Here is a 25,136-nt window from a genome sequence, read left to right on the forward strand (position 1 = left end):
ATGTCCGACAGTGATCTCCCATAATGTAAGGGGTTTGAATATTCCTCAAAAAAGGACACAAGTAATGCGTTCCCTGGGAAGGACTAAAGCGAAGTTTGTCTTTCTCCAGGAAACGCATTTTAAATCATCAAAGATACCCAAGATGACTGATAAAAATTTTCATGCAGCTTTTCATTCCACCAATCCGATTGCAAGGACCAAGGGGGTATCTATTTTAATAAGCAAACATTCAGGTTTTGTGATTGACCAACAACTAGCCGATATTTGTTTATCAAGGGCAAAATTGGATCCATGATGATAACTTTGGCTAATGTTTATTTTCCCAATAAGGCCCATGTTTCGTTTTGTCGTCAGATGATAGATGAACTTACTTGGTTCGCAGCTGGGTGTGTTGTCCTAGGAGGGGATTTTAACACGCCGTTGGAGCCTCTTGAGGATACATCTAACGGAAAGTCAGCAGTCAAGTATAGTATACTAAAGAAGCTTAAGTCAATGTTGGCCTCTTTGACTCTGGTTGATTCCTGATTACTAATTCACAAGGTAGAGATTACACCTATTTCTCGACAGTCCACAATAAATATTCACGTATCGACTGTATATTTACCTCTCAGAGAGATTTGGCGATCTTGGTGGATGCGCAGATAGGAATTCAATCAGTCTCTGATCATGCGCCTGTGTCAGTAACACTTCAAATAGGGGCCAAGAAATCTAAGCCTTGTTCCTGGCGCCTTAACCCAACATTATTGGCAGATGTCAGTAATACAGCTTATATTTCAAAGGTGATTGAGAACTATTTTCGGGAGAATGACAATGAGGAGGTTTCTCCCTTCTCGGTGTGGGAAGCCCACAAGTGTGTAGTAAGGGGGGAATTGATTAGTGTCGCGGCGAGAAAGAAGAAGGAAAGGGATAGAGAGATTACAAGACTGGTGGAAAACATTCATAAACTGGAACAACAACATAAAAAGGACTGTGGCGGTGCAATCAGCCACAGACCTTTTAAATGCAAGAAAGGAATTGCAGGCTAAATTGGATTTGAATATTAAACGGGTTTTGTTATCTAAACAGAGATTTTTTTTATGAGCATGGGAATAAAAATAATAAGTATCTAGAAAGAGTATTAAAAGATGCGAGATTAACCACGCAGATTAATAGAATTAAAACAGCTGAGGATAAGTTGGTGGTTAGGAATGAGCAGATAGCTTCTGAGTTCCACCGCTTCTATTCTAAGCTGTATAATATCCCTCCATCACATAAACCACCATATTTAGAGGGTGATAGAAGAGAGATAATGCAGCAATATTTGGAAAGCAGTGGAATGCCTCAATTGTCTGCTCAGGAAATCTCTGCATTGGATCAACCAATTGAGATTGGGGAATTTAAAAATGCAATTGAGTCTCTTAAACCTGGAAAGAGCCCAGGCCCGGACGGCTTTTCAGGAAATTATAAAACATTTGCTTCACTTTTGGTAACCCATTTGTTAAAAGCATTAAATTCCCTTCAAAATTCTCAAAAAGCACCACCCTTATTTAACCTGGCTTATATCACTGTACTTCATAAACCCGGAAAGGACGCTGTTGAATGTTCAAATTATAGGCCGATATCATTAATGAATTCGGATATTAAGTTATTAGCGAAAATTCTGGCCATGAGATTGGGGCATTATTTGCCCAAACTTATTGGTCCAGAACAGGTTGGGTTCACACTGGGAGGGGAGACAAGGGATAATATTATAAAAGCAATGAATTTTATCCATGAGCTTAAAAGAGGTTGTGAAGAAGGTCTTCGATAGGATATCATGGGATTTTATGTTCTCGGTTTGTAGACATATTGGACTTCAATCCAATATATTGGCATTGATTGAGGCGCTTTATCAATCCCCAACTGCGAGACTGAAAGCTAATGGAATATTGTCGGATCCTGTTAAAATTAATAATGGCACTAGGCAGGGGTGTCCACTTTCTCCTATTTTATTTATCATTACTTTGGAGCCTTTTTTGCGAACGATTAATAAGAATCCCTCTATCAATGGCATTAATATAAAAGGGCAAAATTACAAGCTTGCGGCCTTTTTGCCTTGACACAGCCCCTGGTTACAATACCGAATTTAATGAAAGAGTTTGAGATATTTGGCTATCTATCTAATTTCAAAATTAATATTCATAAATCAGAGGTGCTTAATATTTCTTTAAACAAAACATTACTACAGCAGACCCAAATAAATTGTCCATTTAGGTGGGTGGCGTCCCATTTAAAATACTTGGGAATTATACTACCGGGGGATATGGCAGGTATTTACACACACAATTTTCTACCGCTATTAAAAAAATTGAAGGGGGATCTTAAAAACTGGAGGGCAAAACCACTCTCGTGGTTTGGGCGCGCAGCGGCCGTAAAGATGACGGTCCTCCCAAAAGTACTGTATCTCCTAAGGAGTCTGCCCATTAGATTACCCAGGGGTTTTTTCCTATCCTTGATAGGGAAATTTATATGGGCGGATAAAAAGCAGAGAATAAGCCTTCAGATATTATCCAGACCTAAAGAGGCGGGAGGTATAAATTTACCAAATTTTCTGCATTATCATTATGCTACACATCTTGTAAGGGTCGTTGATTGGAATTGTCACTCTAAATGTAAAGATTGGGTGAATATGGAAAGCTTGCAATCTACATTACCATTAAGATTTCTACCATGGATCCCATATAAATCTCTTCCATTGGAAGTTAGAATACATCCAACCATCGGACCCACATTAGAGATATTCCATAAGGTGGTTAAGCATAGGGATTTGGTTTCCGTTCCGGGTCCATTGACCCCCTTGGAGGGCAAGATGGACTGGGCACAAAATAAGAAGGTGATAGAACCGGGTGGTGGAGAATCGACAGTGCCCTTGACGATATTTCACTGTATGGAGGCAGGAAGACTTAGGCCTTACACCCAGCTGCGAACTCAGGTAGTTGGAAACCAGTTTACATACTGGCAATATCTTAGACTTCATAGCTATGTTGGGAGCCCGATCAAATCGGTCAAATTTTTCTAGACAAATGACACAATTTGAGGTCATGTGTTTTGAGGGTAAGCCGGTTGAGAAATTAACATCAAAAATGTATGATAGGATACAAATGCAGGTTTCGGATCTAGGCTCTAAATATAAGGTGGAGTGGGAATCAGCATTACAAACCTCATTCTCTGACACCCAGTGGTCTAATGCTTGTACCATGGCGCACCAATGCTCGATAAGTTCAAATATACAAGAGACGGCATATAAAATTTTGACAATGTGGTATTATACACCCGTTAAGCTACATGCGTGGTATCCAGAAATATCAGAGTTGTGTTGGAGATGTGGCAAGGATCGGGGCACAATGGTACACATATGGTGGAGCTGTATAGACATACAAAAATTTTGGAAAGAAGTGTCGAGGCAGATCCAATTAATAATTAATATTCCGGTCGATCTTACCCCTGAATGTTGCCTTTTGAATATAACAGGTCGGTCACTTAGCGAGAATAAAAAGTCGTTGGTAAGGCATATGTTGAATGCTGCGAAATCTATTATTCCTAAATACTGGAAGTCGACTAGAATACCTATTTTGAAGGAATGGGTGGGAGCGGTGGATTCAATTTATGACTTGGAGGAATTAGTCGCGGTAGCCAGGGAGAATACAAGAGGGTTTAAAAAGTTATGGGAACCATGGATCCACTTTAGGATGCGTTAGATGCATACAAGAGCTTACAAGGGGATGGAATAGACATGGCAGTTTAGGAGTGTTTTTTTTTTTTTTTTCTTTGTGTGTGTCGTTGTATATGAGTATTGAGAGTTTTGTTAGTTTTTTCTCTTCTTTATGTATGTATTGATTATTAATCAATAAAAAATTTAAGTGTAAAAAAAAAAAACAATCTAAAAGGGAGGCTCTCAAATACAAGAAAATTCACGTTACAGCCCAATGCATTAAAGTAGTCATGGAGGGGTTAAGAAAGAGATATGTACATTTCAATAATAAAATGGTTTTAAGCGTTTCAACGCTACCACAGAGGTTTTCAGGCAGTCACTTTATTCAATCACCCTTGGTAAAGTAACTTTGCAAATTTTCTTGGAGATTAGAGGGATAATCAAAAGTGATGTTATTCTTAGGGGCGTAAATAGCTTTAAAGATGTCAATAATGAAGAAATCACTGAATAGATCACTAAATGCCAACAGCACATAGTCAGCATAAGTAAGGACATGTCAAACCTATTTCCTGCTTTAACTTCCTGAAACAAGGAAAGTAAAGTAGTTATCAGTGGTTCCAGAGATGAATTAATCAGAAGAAAGGAAAGTAGACATTCCTGACTTGTGCCTATTTCCATAAATATTTCCTGAGGGAAAAGGCCAGATACAATTTATCTTGTATATCAGTTTCTACAAAATTCTCTAGGCCTAATTAAAAAAAATCCCTGGTATCCTAAAATGATAAGTTTTAAAGCATCCAGGAACATGAGATGACCAAACACCTTTTCAGAGCCCAGGTATTAGGGCTGCAGCTAAATGCACCACTGATCCCTAAACCTAAAAATGCCAGTTTGCATTCCATCTGCTCTCCAAATAATGGAAGTGACGTGTCGTGGAAATTCCCACTATGAGAGGCTCCTCCATCTTTCTCTCCATGTCACTGAGATATTTCTATTTCAATGACAGATCGGTGGCCCTTTATTTACCCAGTGCCATTTATGAACGGACCCGGATAAAGAGCCATTAGGTAGCCAATCTGCTAGGTGATCATTGTGTACCCTGCCGTCATTAAAACAGGGGAAGGAGAGAGATCAGTACTTATATAAATAGGCACAGAATGAATGGATCAGCAGCTGCAAGAGTTACACAGGGTTTTTTTTTTTTCAGGCCAACCTCCTCTACACATCATACTAGCTCTTATGCTGTCTCCATATGACCTGTAAATTAACCCCTTAACTCCTGTACCCTGCCTATGTAAACATTAACCTCTTTATCTACATCCTGCCACTGTAAGTGACCTGTACATTTAACCTCTTCACTTCCTCGATCCTCTGTGTATGACCTGTGCATTAAAGTGGTTGTAAGCCTCAAACATGAACAAAGCAAATCCTACTTTAGTGGGTATGAATCCAAATCACAGAGTCTGGTTCCTCTCTGATCTTTCCTCTCTCTGCATGACTCACTCCTAATAGATTAAAGTAAAACTAAAGGCAAAACTTAGTTCTTAGTTTTGGATAGAGTGGAGAGGGATTAGATGGCTTGTCAGTACGTATTGCTGTCTGTGTCTCTGTTAAGGAGATTCACCCTCTCTGATTAACCTGTTTACCATTATCACTGAAAGTGAAAGTAAAAGAAAGTCCCACATTTTGGGTTTTTCCCAGAAAAGTAATAGAGGGGAAATATTTAAATAGTGACACTAGTTAAGGTGATCTGGGGTTCCTCAAGGAATTTCCTTAATTTGCAGGAATCTCTGCTCACTTTCTGTTTGCAGAGATTTCCCTTCACTTCCTTTTCCCATTGCCAATGGGACACAGATGGCAAAAAAATCTGACAGGGGTTAGAAACCTCCCTTACTCTATCCAAAAAAAAAAAAAGTTTTGCCTATAGTTCTACTTTAAGTCAACACATCAGTCTCCCAGGAGATGCAAGCCACCCCCTCCAACACACACAGCAGATGACTCATTCCCTCGGCTCTGTTTCTCTGTGCCTGTGAAGGGGGGGGGGGGGTCATTTCATGGATTTTCATACTATTCTGGAATTTTTTTTAAAAAGAGAAACTTGTTCTTTCTTTTTTAACTATTTGGTCTTTTTTACTATTAAAAAAAAAAAAAAAAAAAACAAGCGGTAAATAAATTACACCAAGAGAAAGCTCTATCTTTCTAAAAAAAAATGATATAAAACTCATTTGTGTACAGCACTGCATGATGACAGAGTAATTGATGGTCAAACTATCACAGCGCTTAAAACTAAAAATAGCCTGGTAATGAAGGGATATTACAGGCTACTCAAATAGTTAAAAGGAATATGACATTAAAGTAAGTCCAGAGCATAAAACATACCATGGAACTCTGTAAGCTTTGACTCCAGAACATAAAATTCTATGTACTTTCTGTAGACAGACCAGTGTTCAGCTTCATGTCCAACTGCAAAATAACAGGGAATTTAAATGAAGTGTGAAATATATAAGAGAATTGCCGATACTCATTAAAAAGCAAATAAATCTGAAATATAAATATGCATTCAACAATTAGGAGCAGTCTGCCATCTTGCTACATTTCCAGGGTCTAATGAAACATCTTACTTCCACCAAATATGAATTATATGTCTAAGGAACCATGTAAGAAAATAGAGAACTATAAATGACTAATACATTTGGATTAAACCAATTTAAAGATAAGCAATAATACGAGTAAAACAAACAAACATAGTTACAGTTTCAGAAGTACCTAGCATGAACATATGTCAGCAGTGGCGGAACTACCAGGGTCACAGCAGTCGAACTTGCGAGTGGGCCCTGGAGTTCCTCCACTGTGGGGGGCCCATCGTTCTGTCACTGGGAGGGAAGGGGGCGATCACTGCGAGAGGAGCTCAGAGTACTGCTGATGGGCACTGATAGGCAGCATTGAGGAGCACTGATAAGTGGCACTGATACGCAGTAATGATGGGCACTGATAGGCAATACTGATAAGCACTGATAGGCAGCAATAATGAGCACTGATTGGCAGCTTTGATGAGCATAAATAGGTAGCATTGATGAGCACTGATAGGCGGCATTGATGAGCACTGATAGGGGGCACTGATAGGCAGCACTGATGGGAATTGATGAGCACTGATAGGCGGCACTGATGAGCACTGATAGGCAGCACTGATGGCCACTGATAAGCAGCATTGATGAGCACTGATGGTCATTGATGAGCACTAATTGGTGGCACTGGTAGGCTGCACTGATAGATGGCATTCATGAGCACTGATAGGCGGCATTCATGAGCACTGATAGGTAGCACTGACAGGCAACACTAAAGGGCACTGATAGGCAGCATTCATGAGCACTGATAGGTAACACTGACAGGCAACACTAAAGGGCACTGATAGGCGGCATTCATGAGCACTGATAGGTAGCACTGACAGGCTGCACTGATAATCAGGACACCGATGATCAGAGCCCTGATTATCAGAGTAAACCATGTGCTGACAGTCTTGCTGGTTAACGGCTCTCCTTTTCTCACACAGACACAGCGTGGGAAGAAAGGAGTGCTGATAACCGACAAGTCTGTTTACATGTGATCAGCTGATCACATGGTAAAGGGCCACTGTGATTGTCCAAAGAACACAGCAGTCACAGAGCATAGTGGATGCGGGCCCCAGGGGGCAGGTGGGAGGAAGGATTCTGGGGGGGATGTCCATGGACGCCCTCCCAGAACTGGAAGCCTGGAGCTCAAATGGAAGGGGGGGTCAGGGGGCACTTCATGGTTTCTTGCACCGGGAACCCTGAAGGTTCTAGTTACGCCTCTGTATGTCAATATTAAAAATGTAAATATCTGTATAGCTTGTCCCATACATACTGTACATACAAAGATATATACACATGCGTTATTGTGGAGCACACATCACAACTTCTGTGCTCATTTGTGGTAGAATTGTTTCCTGCATTACTCATCCTATCAACTCACATAACTATTGATACAGTAGATAATCTGCATTTTTACAAATCAAAAAGACAAAGTAAGATAAGGGAGGAGTAAGCAATTCACTGCAGAATTGTTGCACAAGTCATGTTACAGATCATTACGTGAGTACAGTGCTGTCATCTACTGACTGGTTGAGGAAAGAGAAGAACACAGCTTTTTACAGTGTACCTGTAGTACCTAAGCTGAAAGGCAAGTGAAAAGGGTCTTTGCAGTCTAAAGATGGAAAGCTGAGTAATATTACAGTTGTCACCATAAAAAAATCTTCATAAACTAATGGCAGTTTGCCTTTTCTGCATATGTAATAAACATCACCTAGTACTTTTTACATTTTTTTAAATAAAGTTAAATGTTTTAGGTCTGCACTTAACTTGAACACACACACACACACACACACACACACACACACACACACATATATATATATATATATATATATATATATATATATATATATATATATACATACATATACACATACACAGTATATACATATACATACAGTGGGTACGGAAAGTATTCAGACCCCCTTAAATTTTTCACTCTTTGTTATAATGCAGCCATTTGCTAAATCATTTAAGTTCATTCTTCTTCCTCATGAATGTACACATAGCACCCCATACTGACAGAAAAACACAGAATTGTTGACATTGTTGCAGATTTATTAAAAAAGAAAAACTGAAATATCACATGGTCCTAAGTATTCAGACCCTTTGCTCAGTATTTAGTAGAAGCCCCCTTTTGATCTAATACAGCCAGGAGTCTTTTTGGGAAAGATGCAACAAGTCTTTCACACCTGGATTTGGGGATCCTCTGCCATTCCTCCTTGCAGATCCTCTCCAGTTCTGTCAGGTTGGATGGTAAACGTTGGTGGACAGCCATTTTTAGGTCTCTCTAGAGATGCTCAATTGGGTTTAAGTCGGGGCTTTGGCTGGGCCATTCAAGAACAGTCACGGAGTTGTTGTGAAGCCACTCCTTCATTATTTTAGCTGTGTGCTTAGGGTCATTGTCTTGTTGGAAGGTAAACCTTCGGCCCAGTCTGAGGTCCAGAGCACTCTGGAGAAGGTTTTTGTCCAGGATATCCCTGTACTTGGCCGCATTCATCTTTCCCTCGATTGCAGCCAGTCGTCCTGTCCCTGCAGCTGAAAAACACCCCCACAGCATGATTCTGCTACCACCATGCTTCACTGTTGGGACTGTATTGGACAGGTGATGAGCAGTGCTTGGTTTTCTCCACACATACCGCTTAGAATTAAGGCCAAAAAGTTCTATTTTGGTCTTATCAGACCAGAGAATCTTATTTCTCACCATCTTGGAGTCCTTCAGGTGTTTTTTTTAGCAAACTCCATGTGGGCTTTCATGTGTCTTACACTGAGGAGAGGCTTCCGTCGGGCCACTCTGCCATAAAGCCCCGTCTGGTGGAGAGCTGCAGTGATGGTTGACTTTCTACAACTTTCTCCCATCTCCTGACTGCATCTCTGGAGCTCAGCCACAGTGATCTTTGGGTTCTTCTTTACCTCTCTCACCAAGGCTCTTCTCCCCCGATAGCTCAGTTTGGCCGGACGGCCAGCTCTAGGAAGGGTTCTGGTTGTCCCAAACGTCTTCCATTTGAGGATTATGGAGGCCACTGTGCTCTTAGGAACCTTAAGTGCAGCAGAAATCTTTTTGTAACCTTGGCCAGATCTGTGCCTTGCCACAATTCTGTCTCTGAGCTCTTCAGGCAGTTCCTTTGACCTCATGATTCTCATTTGCTCTGACATGCATTGTGATCTGGAAGGTCTTATATAGACAGGTGTGTGGCTTTCCTAATCAAGTCCAATCAGTATAATCAAACACAGCTGGACTCAAATGAAGGTGTAGAACCATCTAAAGGATGATCAGAAGAAATGGAAAGCACCTGAGTTAAATATATGAGTGTCACAGCAAAGGGTCTGAATACTTAGGACCATGTGATATTTCAGTTTTTCTTTTTTAATAAATCTGCAACAATGTCAACAATTCTGTGTTTTTCTGTCAGTATGGGGTGCTATGTGTACATTCATGAGGAAGAAGAATGAACTTAAATGATTTTAGCAAATGGCTGCAATATAACAAAGAGTGAAAAATTTAAGGGGGTCTGAATACTTTCCGTACCCACTGTACATATACACTAAGCAAAATTATAAACCTAACACTTTTGTTTTTGCCCCCATTTTTCATGAGCTGAACTCAAAGATCTAAGACTTTTTCTATGTACACAAAAGGCCTATTTCTCTCAAATATTGTTCACAAATCTGTCTAAATCTGTGTTAGTGAGCACTTCTCCTTTGCCGAGATAATGCACCCACCTCACAGGTGTGGCAAATCAAGATGCTGATTAGCATGATTATTGCACAGGTGTGCCTTAGGCTGACCACAGCATCTTGATATGTCACACCTATGAGGTGGGATGGATTATCTCGGCAAAGGAGAAGTGCTCACTAACACACATTTAGACAGATTTGTGAATATTTGAGAGAAATAGGCCTTTTGTGTACATAGAAAACGTCTTAGATCTTTGAGTTCAGCTCATGAAAAATGGGGGCAAAAATAAAAGTTTACAATTTTGTTCAGTGTATGTACAGTGCATTGCGAAAGTATTCGGCCCCCTTGAACTTTTCGACCTTTTGCCACAATTCAGGCTTCAAACATAAAGATATAAAACTGTAGTTTTTTGTGAAGAATCAACAACAAGTGGGACACAATCATTAAGTGGAACGAAATTTATTGGATATTTCAAACTTTTTTAACAAATAAAAAACTGAAAAATTGGGCGTGCAAAATTATTCAGCCCTTTTACTTTCAGTGCAGCAAACTCTCTCCAGAAGTTCAGTGAGGATCTCTGAATGATCCAATGTTGACCTAAATGACTAATGATGATAAAAATAATCCACCTGTGTGTAGTCAATTCTCCGTATAAATGCACCTGCCCTGTGATAGTCTCAGAGGTCAGTTTAAAGCGCAGAGAGCATCATGAAGAACAAGCAACACACCAGGCAGGTCCAAGATACTGTTGTGGACTGTGGAGAAGTTTAAAGCCGGATTTGGATACAAAAAGATTTCCCAAGCTTTAAACATCCCAAGGAGCACTGAGCAAGCGACAATATTGAAATGGAAGGAGTATCAGACCACTGCAAATCTACGAAGACCTGGCCGCCCCTCTAAACTTTCAGCTCATACAAGGAGAAGACTGATCAGAGATGCAGCCAAGAGGGTCATGATCACTCTGGATGAACTGCAGAGATCTACAGCTCAGGTGGGAGACTCTGTCCATAGGACAACAATCAGTCGTATACTGCACAAATCTGGCCTTTATGGAAGAGTGGCAAGAAGAAAGCCATTTATTAAAGATATCCATAAAAAGTGTTGTTTAAAGTTTGCCACAAGCCACCTGGGAGACACACCAAACATGCGGAAGAAGGTGCTCTGGTCAGATGAAACCAAAATTGAACTTTTTGGCAACAATGCAAAACGTTATGTTTGGCGTAAAAGCAACACAGCTCATCACCCTGAACACACCATCCCCACTGTCAAACATGGTGGTGGCAGCATCATGGTTTGGGCCTGCTTTTCTTCAGCAGGGACAGGGAAGATGGTTAAAATTGATGGGAAGATGGATGGAGCCAAATACAGGACCATTCTGGAAGAAAACCTGATGGAGTCTGCAAAAGACCTGAGACTGGGATGGAGATTTGTCTTCCAACAAGACAATGATCCAAAACATAAAGCAAAATCTACAATGGAATGGTTCACAAATAAACATATCCAGGTGTTAGAATGGCCAAGTCAAAGTCCAGACCTAAATCCAATCGAGAATCTGAGGAAAGAACTGAAAACTGCTGTTCACAAATGCTCTCCATCCAACCTCACTGAGCTCGAGTTGTTTTGCAAGGAGGAATGGGAAAAAATTTCAGTCTCTCGATGTGCAAAACTGATAGAGACATACCCCAAGTGACTTACAGCTGTAATCGCAGCAAAAGGTGGCGCTACAAAGTATTAACTTAAGGGGGCTGAATAATTTTGCACGCCCAATTTTTCAGTTTTTTATTTGTTAAAAAAGTTTGAAATATCCAATAAATTTCGTTCCACTTCATGATTGTGTCCCACTTGTTGATTCTTCAAAAACAATTACAGTTTTATATCTTTATGTTTGAAGCCTGAAATGTGGCAAAAGTTCAAGGGGGCCGAATACTTTCGCAATGCACTGTAATGTTCACTTTCAACAGTGTATTTCCTACACTACCTTTTCCACCCTACATTATTTTTTCCTGCCTTATATTCTCTAGTGTAAGCACACATTCCTAGTACTTATTCAACAATACATTCTTGCACTGTTGCGTTTCTAAAAAGGAACAGATTTTTTTAACCTCCTTTCTTCAATATTTTATAGAATATGATCTCAATCTCAGTGCTGAATGGCCCTGTGCCGATTACATGTACCCTCCCAAGAAAAAAAAGACTCTCCAGCAACACACACCAAACTGAGCATGTGCAGAGTCACTCCGAGGCTCTGTACTATTAGCAGATGGATTGGGAACAGTGGAAGAAGGGGAGGAACAGAGAAGACAGGATCTAAAAGCCTTTTTACACAACACAAAGGGGTTAACCGCGTAGGTTTCACAGTGAGTATAACAAGCATGCTTAACTGCATATACATGATTTTATGGTTGTAGGTTTAGTAACTCTTTAAGCACTGCTGTGCTATGTGAATACAAATCTACATATTTTACTAGAACCTCGAAGTTTTAAAGCTAAGCTCCAGATTTGGGTTTTGTATTGCACAGTTACATTGGACCAATGTAACGCTGCTGGACTGCTTCTTAATTCATCGCAGAGTTGTCATTTCTATGAGACATTCCAGGTAGGCATGGTCTACCAGCAAGGTGAGATGAGAAAATATTGAAGAGGGTGTGGCTCTCAGCATTGTCACTGCTGGATCACAAACCTGAATATTGCCAGTCAGCACTTAGCCACCCCTTATCCTGCCTACTGCTTTCTGGATTGACAGCACTACCTCTGTTACTGAAACCTCCCATTGTAAGTGTCTGTGCGGGGAGCACTTGAGACACAAATGATGGAGGATTTGGCTCACTCAGAAAGGATAAAGGAAGTGTTTTTTGTTTCTTTTATGAGGCTTGTGCATCACATTTAATTCTATTTGAGACTTATACAAGGGAATTTAGTTGTACTTAAAGTTAACAAAGTACCTGCTTTTCTGTCATTTCTTTCAACATCTATACAAAAAACAGGTATCCTCTCTTTTCGATCTCTCTTTTCAAAATCATCATAGAAGTCCACATAAGGGATGCTGATTTTCCATGCAGAAAGATTACGAGGTGTGTTGGGAGTAGTTGCAGAGAGAACCTCCACAGGTGAATCATCTTCTAATACCACAATACCTTCTTCAATCTGAAAGAGGACATAAAAGGTACCTTCAGAGAACAGTACTGTAAAAGAAACAAACCGCAGCAGAGAGATTTCACTAAATCACCTCTGTGTATTGCTCTTTATTGCTAGACTGCCCACGTTGTAGGAAAGAATTGCTCAAACATGTCCAAGGACAGCTTTTGAGCCAGTCTGAGGTTATAGAATATGTTGCTAACATTAAAGAAAAGTTCCAGCTAAGAGCTAGGAAATGCTAACAAAAAGAAATGCCCCCATACAAACTTTATACATCCTTGATGAATCTACCTTTATTATCAAAAACAGAATGGTCCCTGTGCTGCAATAAGAAAAGCTGCAATCTGACCATGATTTAAAGAGGTAGTTACCTAAAAAAGGTATCCTCGTGCAGGTTTAGGTCATAATCTACTAGTATGCACTGCATACTAACACACTATGACAGACTTACCTACAAATAGAGCCTTTCAGCTCCTGGGCGCTTTCATCTTTACCCGGTCTTCCTTCCAGGTTCAGAATCTTCGGCCGATCGAATGGCCGGGCAGCGGTGACCTCACTCCTGCGCATAAACACGGGAGTCACATCGCCACAGCATGTGAGGCTCAGATCACATTACCTGCTGACAGGTAGGGGGAGGTTTTTGACAGAAGAGACCTTAAGTCCCCTTTCACACTTGGAGTCCATCGGCGAACTCCGTTTTTCTCAGCGGGGGATCGATTTGCCGATCCCCTCTGAGCAGGCGGATGATGGCAGCTCTGTCTCCCTGCTGTGTGTGGAGACAGAGCTGTCAGGTCTCTGCTGTTCTCTATGGGGGAATCAGATGGGATGAGAACGGACCGCCTGTCCGTTCTCATCCGATCCCATCTGCTGGATGGATGGAAAATAGGGTTTCCATCCGTCCAGATTTGACGGACCGGATCGGATGTCAGCGGACATGTCTCCGCTGACATTTGATGCCCCATAGAGATGCATGGGGCATCCGTTCAGATCCGCCTGAAAAACTGACAGGCCGATCTGAATGGTCCGCCTGTGTGAAAAGGGCCTTAGGGTCTCTATAAAAGCCCTGCCTGTAAGCGAATTTTGCATTTATTAAGTTTACTACCACTTTTAAATGCACCTGACTTTGTACTGTGGACTATGGGGGGGCCGGCCAAACTTCTACTAAGACCGCCTGTGCAGTCAAGCAGGTACCTGCTCCAAGAAAAAAAAAATAGACATCCATTAGTGGTAGAGGGGGGGGGGGGGAGAGAAGGAAAAGCAGAACTTCCTTTTTTTTTAAATGAAGCTTCCTTTTAAAGTATAACTAAAGGCAAAAAACATTTTTTTAGTTTTGAATAGAGTGGAGAGGGATTACAACACCTGTCACTATTTATAGCTGTCTGTACCCCTCTTAAGGAGATTCACCTATCACTCTATCTGTCCTGTTTACCATCATCATTTAAATGTGAAAATAAAAGAAATTACCCAAATTTTGGGTTGTCTCTAGAAAAGTAATAGAGGGGAAATCTTCCAATGGGTACACTAGACCTGGAGGCCCCCAAGGAATTCCCTTGATTTACAGGGATTTCCTCCCACTTCCTGTTTGGCTATGGGACAGGAAGTGAAGGGAAATCTCCGCAATGGGACACAGAAAGCGGAAAAAAAAATCTGACAGAGGTTATAACCCACCCTTACTCCATCGAAAATGAAACAAAAAAGTTTTGCCTATAGCTTTACTTTAAGTCTTTGTTGGTATCACACCAAAACAGAAGCTCTTTTACATGATATGTCTATAATTTGATGTTCAGAAGAATTATAGGAAAATCACAGATAAGCAGGAAATGAGCTTTCAGGATGCATTCTGTACATGGGATGCTACAGTTGCAACGAAGTGCAACAGCTACTTGTGGCTGTAGCCATATTAGTGCACTTACAACAAAAACAACTGAATGCGTCCGTGACACTTTTTTTTTTAATTGCCCTAACAAAGGCTTCCATGGTGTTCTCTTATTCTCAGTCCAAGCAGTACTGATACACAAAGTTTTACACAAATGATACACAAATGTTAAGTACATGGGTCCGTTTTTTCGTTCAGCCAGCAGTCAGCTGCTGTCAGAATAGACTTGATTAGCGCTGCAGCTGTTTGAATGAAAGCCTTCCAGCAAGACAGTTCAAGAGAAGTTAATGAAGGTCATGAACCATACATGCAATATATGGATTGGACCAGCCAACAAAATATGTAGTTTCAATCTACATATGACCAGGTTTACAGAGGTGAGAATGATCAAAAAAAAAAGTATCAGAACTGATTGGACTGAGGGAAACACCCTGAAAGCTTGTCATTTAAAGCAGATCTACAACCAAAGCAGAGAATGTGATCTGCCTAAAGAAGAGTTCCAGTAGTTTTTGTGTTTTTAAAAGTCAGCAGCTACAAAATGTGTAGCTGCAGACTTTTAATAAACACATATTCACCTGTCCCACAATCCAGCAATGCGGCCGCCTGAACCCTCAGTTCTTCAGTTCTCTCCCCTGCCTCTCCCTGGCACCAGCATCACAAGTGTGGGCACCCGGCTGTGACAGCTTGCGGCTTCACAGCCGGGTGCACACTGCGCCTCCTCAATCTTCTGGGACCTGTGACGTGTCCCAGAAGATTGCTGGCAGGGAGAGGACAACTTCCGCTAGGGGTGCCATGGTGCTGAAGTGGAAGCTGGGTATCTGTCAAAACGAGGTACCCGCTCACACCCTCCCCCCCAAAAAAAAATGACATGCCAAATGTGGCATGTAAGGGGGTGAGTGCACTTTTGGGTGGAACCTCGCTTTAATCTACAAAAATCTTTTATTTTTTTGTTTATTTTTTTTATATACATCAATAATAAGAAGTAACAAGAGTGTATACAGGGTTACAAAAGATTAGAAAAAGTAATCAGACATTAACAAATATCAAGTCAAGAAGAGCCATACAAAACCTTTTTGTCTCATTCTCTTAAAACTATACAGAGTATCATACTATAAGTATTGAGCACATTCTGGAGAGCACCACTATGCCTAGAGATCATTCGATAAAAGGTGGGGATATTAAGATCAATGGTTGCACCAATATGTCTACGGGTTCCATAATCGGTCAAATAGATGGCTTTTGCCTGTTCTGATGAAAGGGGCTTTTTCATAATAGTAATTAGATTGAACTAAGGATAGGACTTCCGATTTGTTAGGGGCCTGGGAGCTATGAGTATGTGAGTAGTCACTGTATGGAAGGGTAGAGGTAAGTCATCAATTTGTAGGTTCAAAATTGGCAGGCAAAATGGGCAGGGATGTGTTTAAGAAAAGTACTTGTGATGCCAGAAAGTAATTTAAATAATATCTCTCTCCAAAAACTGGAAAAGTTTTTGCTTGACCAAAGTATATGATAAAGAGTAGCTGTCTGTCCACATTCTTTCCAGCAAAGAGCAAGATTACATTGAGAGAATATGGAGAATTGTTAAGGGGTGAAAAACCATCGAATGATTCATTTTTGCAACAAATCCCAATGATTGACATAATGGGATAATGCGTATATTAATTTAAAGGCGGAAAGCCATTGGGAGGAGGTGAATGACTGTCTGAGATCTGATTCCCATTTAGGAATTGGACTTGTTTTTACAAAGATCAGCTTCTGTTGGAGTAGATTATAAAACAACAAAATCCCCCTAGTATTTGCATGGAGCAAGGAAAAGAATGACAAGGCTGATGGGTCAACCAAAACTGTGGGAAGAGGGTGTTTAGATAAGAACTTTCCTTTGTGGAGAAATGTACATTCATCGGCATTAGTGAGTCCTTGAATTTGTTTAAGTAACGCTATATCCTTTAGTGTGGTACCATTAAAAAGGGCATCTACCCACAGCAAACGCTCATCTACCCATTTACCAAGTTTCACATAAGGGATAAGGTTTTCCAAGGTTTTAATAGGAAAACATATTTGGTGTCTTTGTGTGGCTTGAGGGGGCTGTAGAAGTAGCGTTCACCAAGCCATGGCTTGAATGGCTAGAGGGAAGGAACTTAAATCTAGTGATTTCTACATAATGTATCTGCCAAAAGTAGTTAAGCTAAGTCAGAGGTTCCCCCTAAATATTTTTCTCAACCCATAAAGCTTCTGAATGAGGGTTGAATCAATGTTTTATTTGAGCTAGCATGGAAGCAGTATAATAATCCTTAATATCCACCCACACCCCCAGTTCTCCTATGCTTAATCAGATGCATGAAGGAACATCTTGCTCTTTTGCGTTGACAGAAACTTTTTAAGCTGTACCGAGAGGATACACAAAAGTCTGGGTTTAAGAGGAAGAGGAATCGGTGCAAAAAGTATTTAACACATACAGAATTTTAGGCCAAATTACCATTTAATAGGTGGCTATTCTGCCTGCCCAAGAGAGTTCAAAACTGGATAAGCGGTGAAGTTCTTTACAGATTTCCTCTTTGTGTGATTTATAATTGGCACCAGCCAATGCGGAATTAGTAGGTGTTATAAGTATACCTAGGTAGGGTATAATATGTTCAGCCCATGAGAATGGCAGTTAATCCATTAGGTGTTGGTGAGTAGACTTGTAAACTCCTAAGTCCAGTATTAGGGAATTATTTTGTTAAGGGTCAAACATTTTCTAGTAATTAACAACTGGTAAAGAGTTAGACAGCAGTCTTGGTGTTGTTGATATTCCCTGCATTAGAACTGAAAATTCACTGTATTTCCAAATAAGAGTGTACATCTAGAAAGATCCTAATGTTTTCAGTTATACAGTACTATTTGTATTATGTAGCATTATGAAACCCAATTTCTTTCCATGCTTACCTTGAAGGGGGCTGCAAAGTTCTAGTAGTTTATGTGTAAATGAGGCTGAAATCAAGAGACTACGAGGGGAATTTTTCAAAAACTGGAGCAGACAGAATCTTGAGCAGCTGTGAACTGTAACCAATCAGGTTTAGCCACAGCTTGTTCAGTTAAAGCGGAGTTCCACCCAAAAGTGGAACTTCCGCTTTAGGTGGTTCTAACCCCCTGACATGCCACATTTGGCATGTCATTTTTTTGGGGGGGGAGCGGGTACCTAGTTTTGACATGTACCCGCTCCCACTTCCGCTCCCCCTCCCTCCCTGCAATCTTCTGGGACATGTCAGAGGTCCCAGAAGATTGCCGGCCAATCACGGCGCGTAGCGCAACTCATGCATGCGCAGTGCGTACCCGGCTGTGAAGCTGCAAACTGTCACAGCCGGGTGCCCACACCAGTGATGCCGGCGCCGCAGAGCAGAGAGGGAGAAGAGCGAGGCTTCGGGCGGCCGCATCGCTGGACCGTTGGACAGGTGAGTGTGTGAGGCTGGAACTCCGCTTTAAAGTGGTTGTAAGAAAACCCTCTATATATACTCTGTACTAGTCTCAAACCAAAGCACCTTGTGTGATTCCTATCTGCTGCCTCTTCCCTCTGCTTTCTGCAGGAGTCACTTCTGACAGGTTATGCCAACACCATAGAATCCCAGGGGATGATGTCCCATCCCAACAGATCTAATTGACAGTCTCAGCTGTGCATGTTTCCCTATGAGATTGTGTAGAGGGGGGTTGAACTTTCCCACCACCAAGGTGTAAAACTATACACATCTTTGTGCTGTGCAGTGTGTGACATGAGAGCCCCACCTCCTGCCTTCTTGAGCTGAAAAATAGCCTTTGATCTGTGTACTTTGAACTGTTGTAGAGGAGAGAGGGATGCACATAAACAGGTACAACTTGTAAAGGAAGATTTGTTTCATCGCTGTATATCACCTGAGGCTAGTCACTTCTGTGGGTTTACATAAGGGTTTACAACCACATTAAGTTATGAAAATGAAAGCTTCTAGCTAGAAGCTAATTGGTTACAACGTATAGCTGTTCCATATCTATCTTCTATCTGCTCCAGTCTTCATAAATTCCACTCTGTGCTTCAGGCTGCTTCTGATGGTGTTCACTCCCATGCCTCAGTGCACTCTAGCACATATACTGTATATTAGGATATATCTGTTAGGGTTTTAAGGACTTTTGGCAGGGTTCCGCTTTAACATTTTTTTATATAACTACAACATACAGTAAATGAACTAAAATAGATTGTAGAATATGCTAAATAGCAGTTGTGCATACCTATAATAGGAAATATAATGTACCTGATGCAATAAAAATCACGATGGGAAAAAAATATTTACTTACAGCATAATCATCTCCTTCTGTCAAGACATAACTGGGCAGCATAGCCCCTTCCATGGCTGTGCTCTTGAATACTCCTTTTATTTTACTGCCAATTTTTCCAATCCCCGAGGGTTCTCCTCCTCTTCGTGTGGTTCTGAGATAAAGTACATCAAAAATGTATCAAAGCATCATGACCCAAGCTAATAAGTCCTGGTGATTAAAAATAAAAGTAATTTTTGTGCTCAAAGGGTGCATATTAGAATGTAGCAAGAAACATGCAAAAAAAAAAAATAATGCCAGTGGCCTCTCAATACAATGTTTGTCTTACTATATGTTCAGTATATTGTCAGTGTTTATTATTTTATTTTATTTTTTAGTTCTGGATAAGAAGGAGCTAAAGTAGAACTGCAATGCATCTGGGCACCACAAACCAAAAACGCTATTTCATTCATTTTTAGTATTTAAAGCAAACTCCCCCATTTCATCCATGTCTCAATGCTTTATTTTGCTGAGAAATCATTTCGAAAAACGCCCCCCTGGCATTTCTGGCCGTGGCCAACTTGAGTAAGGGCAGATGAATTCATCTCAGGCATTGGCTGAGCTGAGAATCCTCCCCTCCTCACGACTCCTGGGATGTATGATATCATTTGCTTTGGCAAGAAAACCAGGAAGTAACTGAAGAAATGCAAAAAAAGTAAATATGATATACTTTCCTATCTATTTACTAATGATAGCAGCATAAGGATTAGAAATAGTCCATGTTGATGAGAGAGTGAAGTTCCACCTTAAGGACATTGTAGCACTAGCCTTGAACTTTTTTGAGTCAGCAGTCAGATGTCACCTGAAATCTGACAGATGATGCCTTATAAACTGCCCATCCTCCTATACAGTTTCCCAGTTTCTGAGAGTACATAACAGTGTCAAAAAACAGAGAGCTTTAATAAAGGGTTTCTTAGCATTCCTAACAAATGTAATGAATGCTAAGAAACTGTGAGACAGTTTGTAAAAGGCAGGTGATAGTGCAGCAACTATTAACATGGTCCGTTACATTTGTGGATCTAAAGTGTTTGTTAGAATTGTTGTGCAAAACATTCTGCTTGTCATCAAGTTAGCTTGCAACTTCCAGAGGAGAAATGATAACCTAACGCCTCTGCTGAACTGAAATACCAATATCTGCCCAGTTTACCTTTGTTATGAGTGAACATTGTCACCCTAGGAGAGGATGTATGTTATAATAAGATCATCACATGAATATAAAGGGGGGAAAAAAAAGGCCCCTAAAAGCAACTACAACGTCTAAAAGGGTATGTAATATATTACATCTTTGTTTTTGAGCTTCGAAACACTTTAAATTGGAACTTTAGGGTCCAAAATGAAGATATGCATACAGGCAGGAATTTTAATACAAAAGCGACATACTTTGTCTCTTCTGCATTAAAGCTACTAACCTGCCTGTCCACCCCTGTACAAGCACAGCTCACTGTACAAATTCAGCAATGCCGAATCTGACGTCATCTAGGCCCGGGCAACGACAGCGGCCGGCAATCAAGACCCAGAAGTTGGCTGCCCAAGCGGGTCAGCAGCTGCTGGTGAGTTCCGGAGATGGTGCATCCCTGGATTCAAGGTAAGTATACTTTCGCTATAAGCTGAGGAGTCAAAAAAAACTTAGTAAAGCCAAGTATAGGGGTGAATGTTAAAAGACAACTAAACCCAAGAACAAAAATAAAATATATTGCATCCTGCAGACCTTAGATGTGCCGACTGCCTTATTTTCTTTTTCAAGAGAAGAACATTTCCAGCAAATAAAGAAAATATCAGTTGATCTTGCCAGAAATGGAGCGTCCTGGTCACTTCCTGTGAGCTGCAGAAATATCTTGCTTCTGCAATCTACAAACGACCCTGACCCAAATGATAATGGATTAACATTGTAGTCCATATCAGGAGAGCAGGCTGACCACCATGGGTGACATGTGATAAAAGAAAGAAGCGGTACTTCCAGCACTCTGGGAAACGAAGATTTATTGCAGATACATAGTTCCAACACCCGACATACAGGACGACACTGGGTCAGCAGACGCGTTTCAAACCATGTGCTTCTGTAATCTACAAACGACCCTGACCCAAATAATAATGGATTAACATTGTAGTCCATATCAGGAGAGCAGGCTGACCACCATGGGTGACAACCATGGCACCCTTCATAGATGCACGGAGGATTGACGATATAGCTACCCAGGGACAGGAATTGTGCTATTTGCATACTTACCAGTGAAAATAAAGCAAAAGAAGCTTGGAAAAAGAAAACACTAATGCAGCCACCACACCTAGGATCATTAAGCTGCAATATATTACTTTTTTGATTTAGGGTTTAGATACACTTTAATTCTGTCAGAGGTAAGGTTGTACAGCTGTAATAATATATCACTGACTATTGAGATTTTTGCAAAGGCTCAGGGGTGGCCATCTGTCTTTAGCAAAAAAAAAAAAAAAAAAAGTAGTAAAATAAATGTATCAATTCTTCCCTGTCTCTACAGATGTGCTCTGTGTAAAATACTGCCATCTAAAAAGCAAAGCAGTAGAAATTGTAAAGGCTGTCAGTTAGTATGGAGGGTGTTACAGCACATAAACAGGTATCTATTCATACAAGTGAGCTAACACAATCTTTCTCAACATTTCAATTACATTCACGTTTATATAAATATTCAGGCAGCCATGTTAGAGGGATCTTCTGCCAACATTTCCAAGTCCAGCATAGTCATTTGCTTCCATGCTTTAGTGTAATGACATAACAGCCAGGCATACTGCCTTTACGAGTCTTACCTGTTACTTCAATAATATTTATTTAAAAAACCTGTCAAAGAAGCCTTTACTATAGCCTCTGGCTCCATTTTCATTCTATGCAGGAAACAGATGTCCAACTTGCTATAAAGTTACTATTTAAATTTAAAATGTAAAGGCAGTATATGTTTTGTTTAAGAGATGTCATATCCTATTTTCACCCCTGATAGTATGCATATACATTATTACACAGAGTTTTCAAAGCATACAATGAGCCAATAAGTTGTGAATGGCTGTTGCTGATCACAACCAACTACATGGTATAGAAGCCTGCTTCAGTGCAGATCTTGCAATTATAGGATTTCCATGTTGCTCTATAGCAGGGCTATCCAGTTCAGCTGCAAGGCCATATACTGCCCTGATTTTTGGGTAAACACCTTGATAAGGCAGCTAAAACTTACTTAATCATCTGTTACATTGCAACTTTTCATAAAGTTTTTTACTGTCAAACGTATCAGCGTATAGCTAATTGTTCTAATTATGTGAGTGATTTATGATTACATACACCAGATAAGAGTGAAAAGAGGACATACACTTCCCCTAAGACAATGAGGTGTAGACATAAGAAGTACAAAAGTGCAATCACAACACTACACAGTGAAGCAATTCCAACATGCTGTCAGAAAACTCACCGTATATCATCCAAACTTAGGCTATTTCTGCAATGGGTACACGGAAATACAATTTACAGTCAATGTTAAAATACAAGCATATTGCTTGACCAGACAAAAAGAACGAATGTTTTATGGTATCACAGAATGTAACAGTTGTTGTACTCTAACAATTTAAGTGATTGTTGCTTTCCTACCACAGTTCCTCCAATCTTGACTTTTTTTAAGAGCTACAGACTCAATGGGGGAGATTTACTAAAACTTGAGCACTCAGAATCTGGCGCAGGGTGCAGGGTAGCCAATCACCTTCTAACTCCGGCTTCTTCAGTTAAGCTTTGACAAAAAACTAAGAACGGATTGCTTTCTATGCAGAGATGCACCAGATTTGGCACCATGCAGTTTTAGTAAATCAATCCCTAATCTGCACATCAAACACACTTTAGAATGTCTGACACCTGTGTCTATCACCTCATGCTGTGGTTCCATCCACTGACCCTTGTCTACTATAGTGACGTAGGGCCTATCCGGGGGAAGTGTGTCGGACGTGAAGAGGCAAAAATCAGAGGAACAAGTCGGGAGTGTAAAACCTCTTCCTTTTTTTTAACTCTATTTACCTTAGTAACAGAGCTGCTTTAAAGCAGCTGCACCTTTCTTTGAAAAATGAAAATTGTAATGAGCCCCTATTAAATCAGTATTAAATAATTTACCTTTTATTGTCATAAAATATTTTGCCAAGGTCTGCCTAACTTAAAGTGGTTGTAAAGGTAAAAGGTTTTCTGCCTTAATGCATTCTCTTTTTGCCTTTTACATGCAACTTCACCCAGCCCCCCCCTAAATACTCACCTGAGTGTGATATCAATCCAGTGCTGTGCACATCTGCAGCATCTCTTCTCCCCTCTCCTGGCTCTCACAGGCTTGGTTCTTGCTGCTGCCAGTCAAAACTTGTGAGCAGAGTGGTGGGTGAGGCCATGTCTGAATAGATGCAAACAGCCTGGCTCAGGAGCGAGCCCACACGAGTGCCCCATAGGAAGCAGTGGGGCTACTATAGGTACACTTGGCGGGTGGAGCCAACAGTGCCGGCAAGGACCTCAGAAGAGCAGAATCGGGGCTGCTCCATGCAAAACCATTACACGGAGCAGGGTAAGTATGACATGCTTATTGTTTAAATAATTTCAAAGGGTTTACTTTAAAGTAGAACTAAAGGCAAAACCTTTTTATTTTGAATCCAGTAAGGGAGGGTTATAACCCATCAGGTTTTTTTCTTTGCCATCTGTGTCCCCATTGGGGAGAATTACCTTAACGTCCTTTCCCATAGCCAAAACAAGAAGTGAGAGGAAATCCCGGGATGTCACCAGGGTCAACAGAACTAATATCCCCACTGGAAGATTTCTGCCCTTTTCCTGTTCTGGTTTCAACCCATAATTTGGTATTTTCTTTTAATTTTACTCTCAGTGATAATAGTAAACAGGACAAATAGAGAGGGTGAATCTCCCTAACAGGGGCACAGACAGCAATAGAATCTGACAAGTATTCCAATTCTTCTCCACTCTATCCAAAACTAAAACAAAAAAAAAAAAGAGAACTTTAGCTATACTTTAAGCATTACAGTAAAACATTAGTATCACAACATATCCTAGTAATTTAATTATTTTTAATTATAAAGTCTGGTTGGTATGATTTACATGGCCCTCAGCAAGTAGCTATACTTAAATCATTACAGTAAAAACATTAGTATTACAACATATTCTAGTAAATTAATAGTTATTTTTAATTATAAAGTCTGGTTAGTAAGATTTACATGGCCCTCACAAATGTCTCAGCACCCAGAAGAGGCTATTCTCATCCCTGGGTTGAATGCAAATTGCTGTAATTAGCATATTGCAGAAACCAGGGAATCTCCTGGCATGCATTAAAGGGACAATGAGTCTATAGCACAAGCTGCACTGAGCAGATACATCACTAAAATGTTTATCGACATTTTCTGGCTTGACTTCCACTCTTCATCTAAAGCACGTCATGTGCAACCCACCGTAAAAAGATTTAACATTCTTTCAGGTTAAAGTGTTACTACACCCCGTATCCTGCATTCACTACATCTGGTCTCCCCCAGTACACAGAACATGGCAATGCAATTATTTTTGTAAATTTAAACTAATATCTTTTCTCATCAGCAGTATATAGCAATCTTGTGACTTATATCAGTGTCCGCTTAATGTGGAAGTAAACCCTCCTACCGTTTTCAGCCAAGGAAGCTGCCACCTTGGCCTCTGTGTAATCTTCAACTGCCATGATGCTGCACAGGTGATCATTTATAACACCAGTCATTGGATGGTTTAACAGTTTGGTTGAGAGCACAACTAATGGGAATGTTACATTCCTGGCACGTACCGGAAATATAACTGTTTTTTGAAACGGTTAAATGCATACTTCCTCTTTA

General features: G+C 40.5%; 1 protein-coding gene across 1 annotated transcript in view; it reads right to left on the reverse strand.

Moving 5' to 3' along the window:
* SNX14 (sorting nexin 14) overlaps nt 1-25,136 on the reverse strand; it is a 131,206-nt gene that overhangs the window by 52,589 nt on the left and 53,481 nt on the right. Inside the window, exons 16-19 of the mRNA XM_082251197.1 lie at nt 22,721-22,747; nt 19,272-19,404; nt 12,901-13,102; nt 6,050-6,133 (exon numbers count right to left, since the gene is read on the reverse strand). Of these exons, the coding sequence (XP_082107323.1) occupies nt 6,050-6,133; nt 12,901-13,102; nt 19,272-19,404; nt 22,721-22,747 (446 nt within the window). The remainder of the gene's footprint in view (nt 1-6,049; nt 6,134-12,900; nt 13,103-19,271; nt 19,405-22,720; nt 22,748-25,136) is intronic.

The sequence above is a fragment of the Pelophylax lessonae genome, assembly GCF_965119305.1.
Source record: "Pelophylax lessonae genome assembly, chromosome: 3".
NCBI classification, from domain to species: Eukaryota; Metazoa; Chordata; class Amphibia; order Anura; family Ranidae; genus Pelophylax; species Pelophylax lessonae.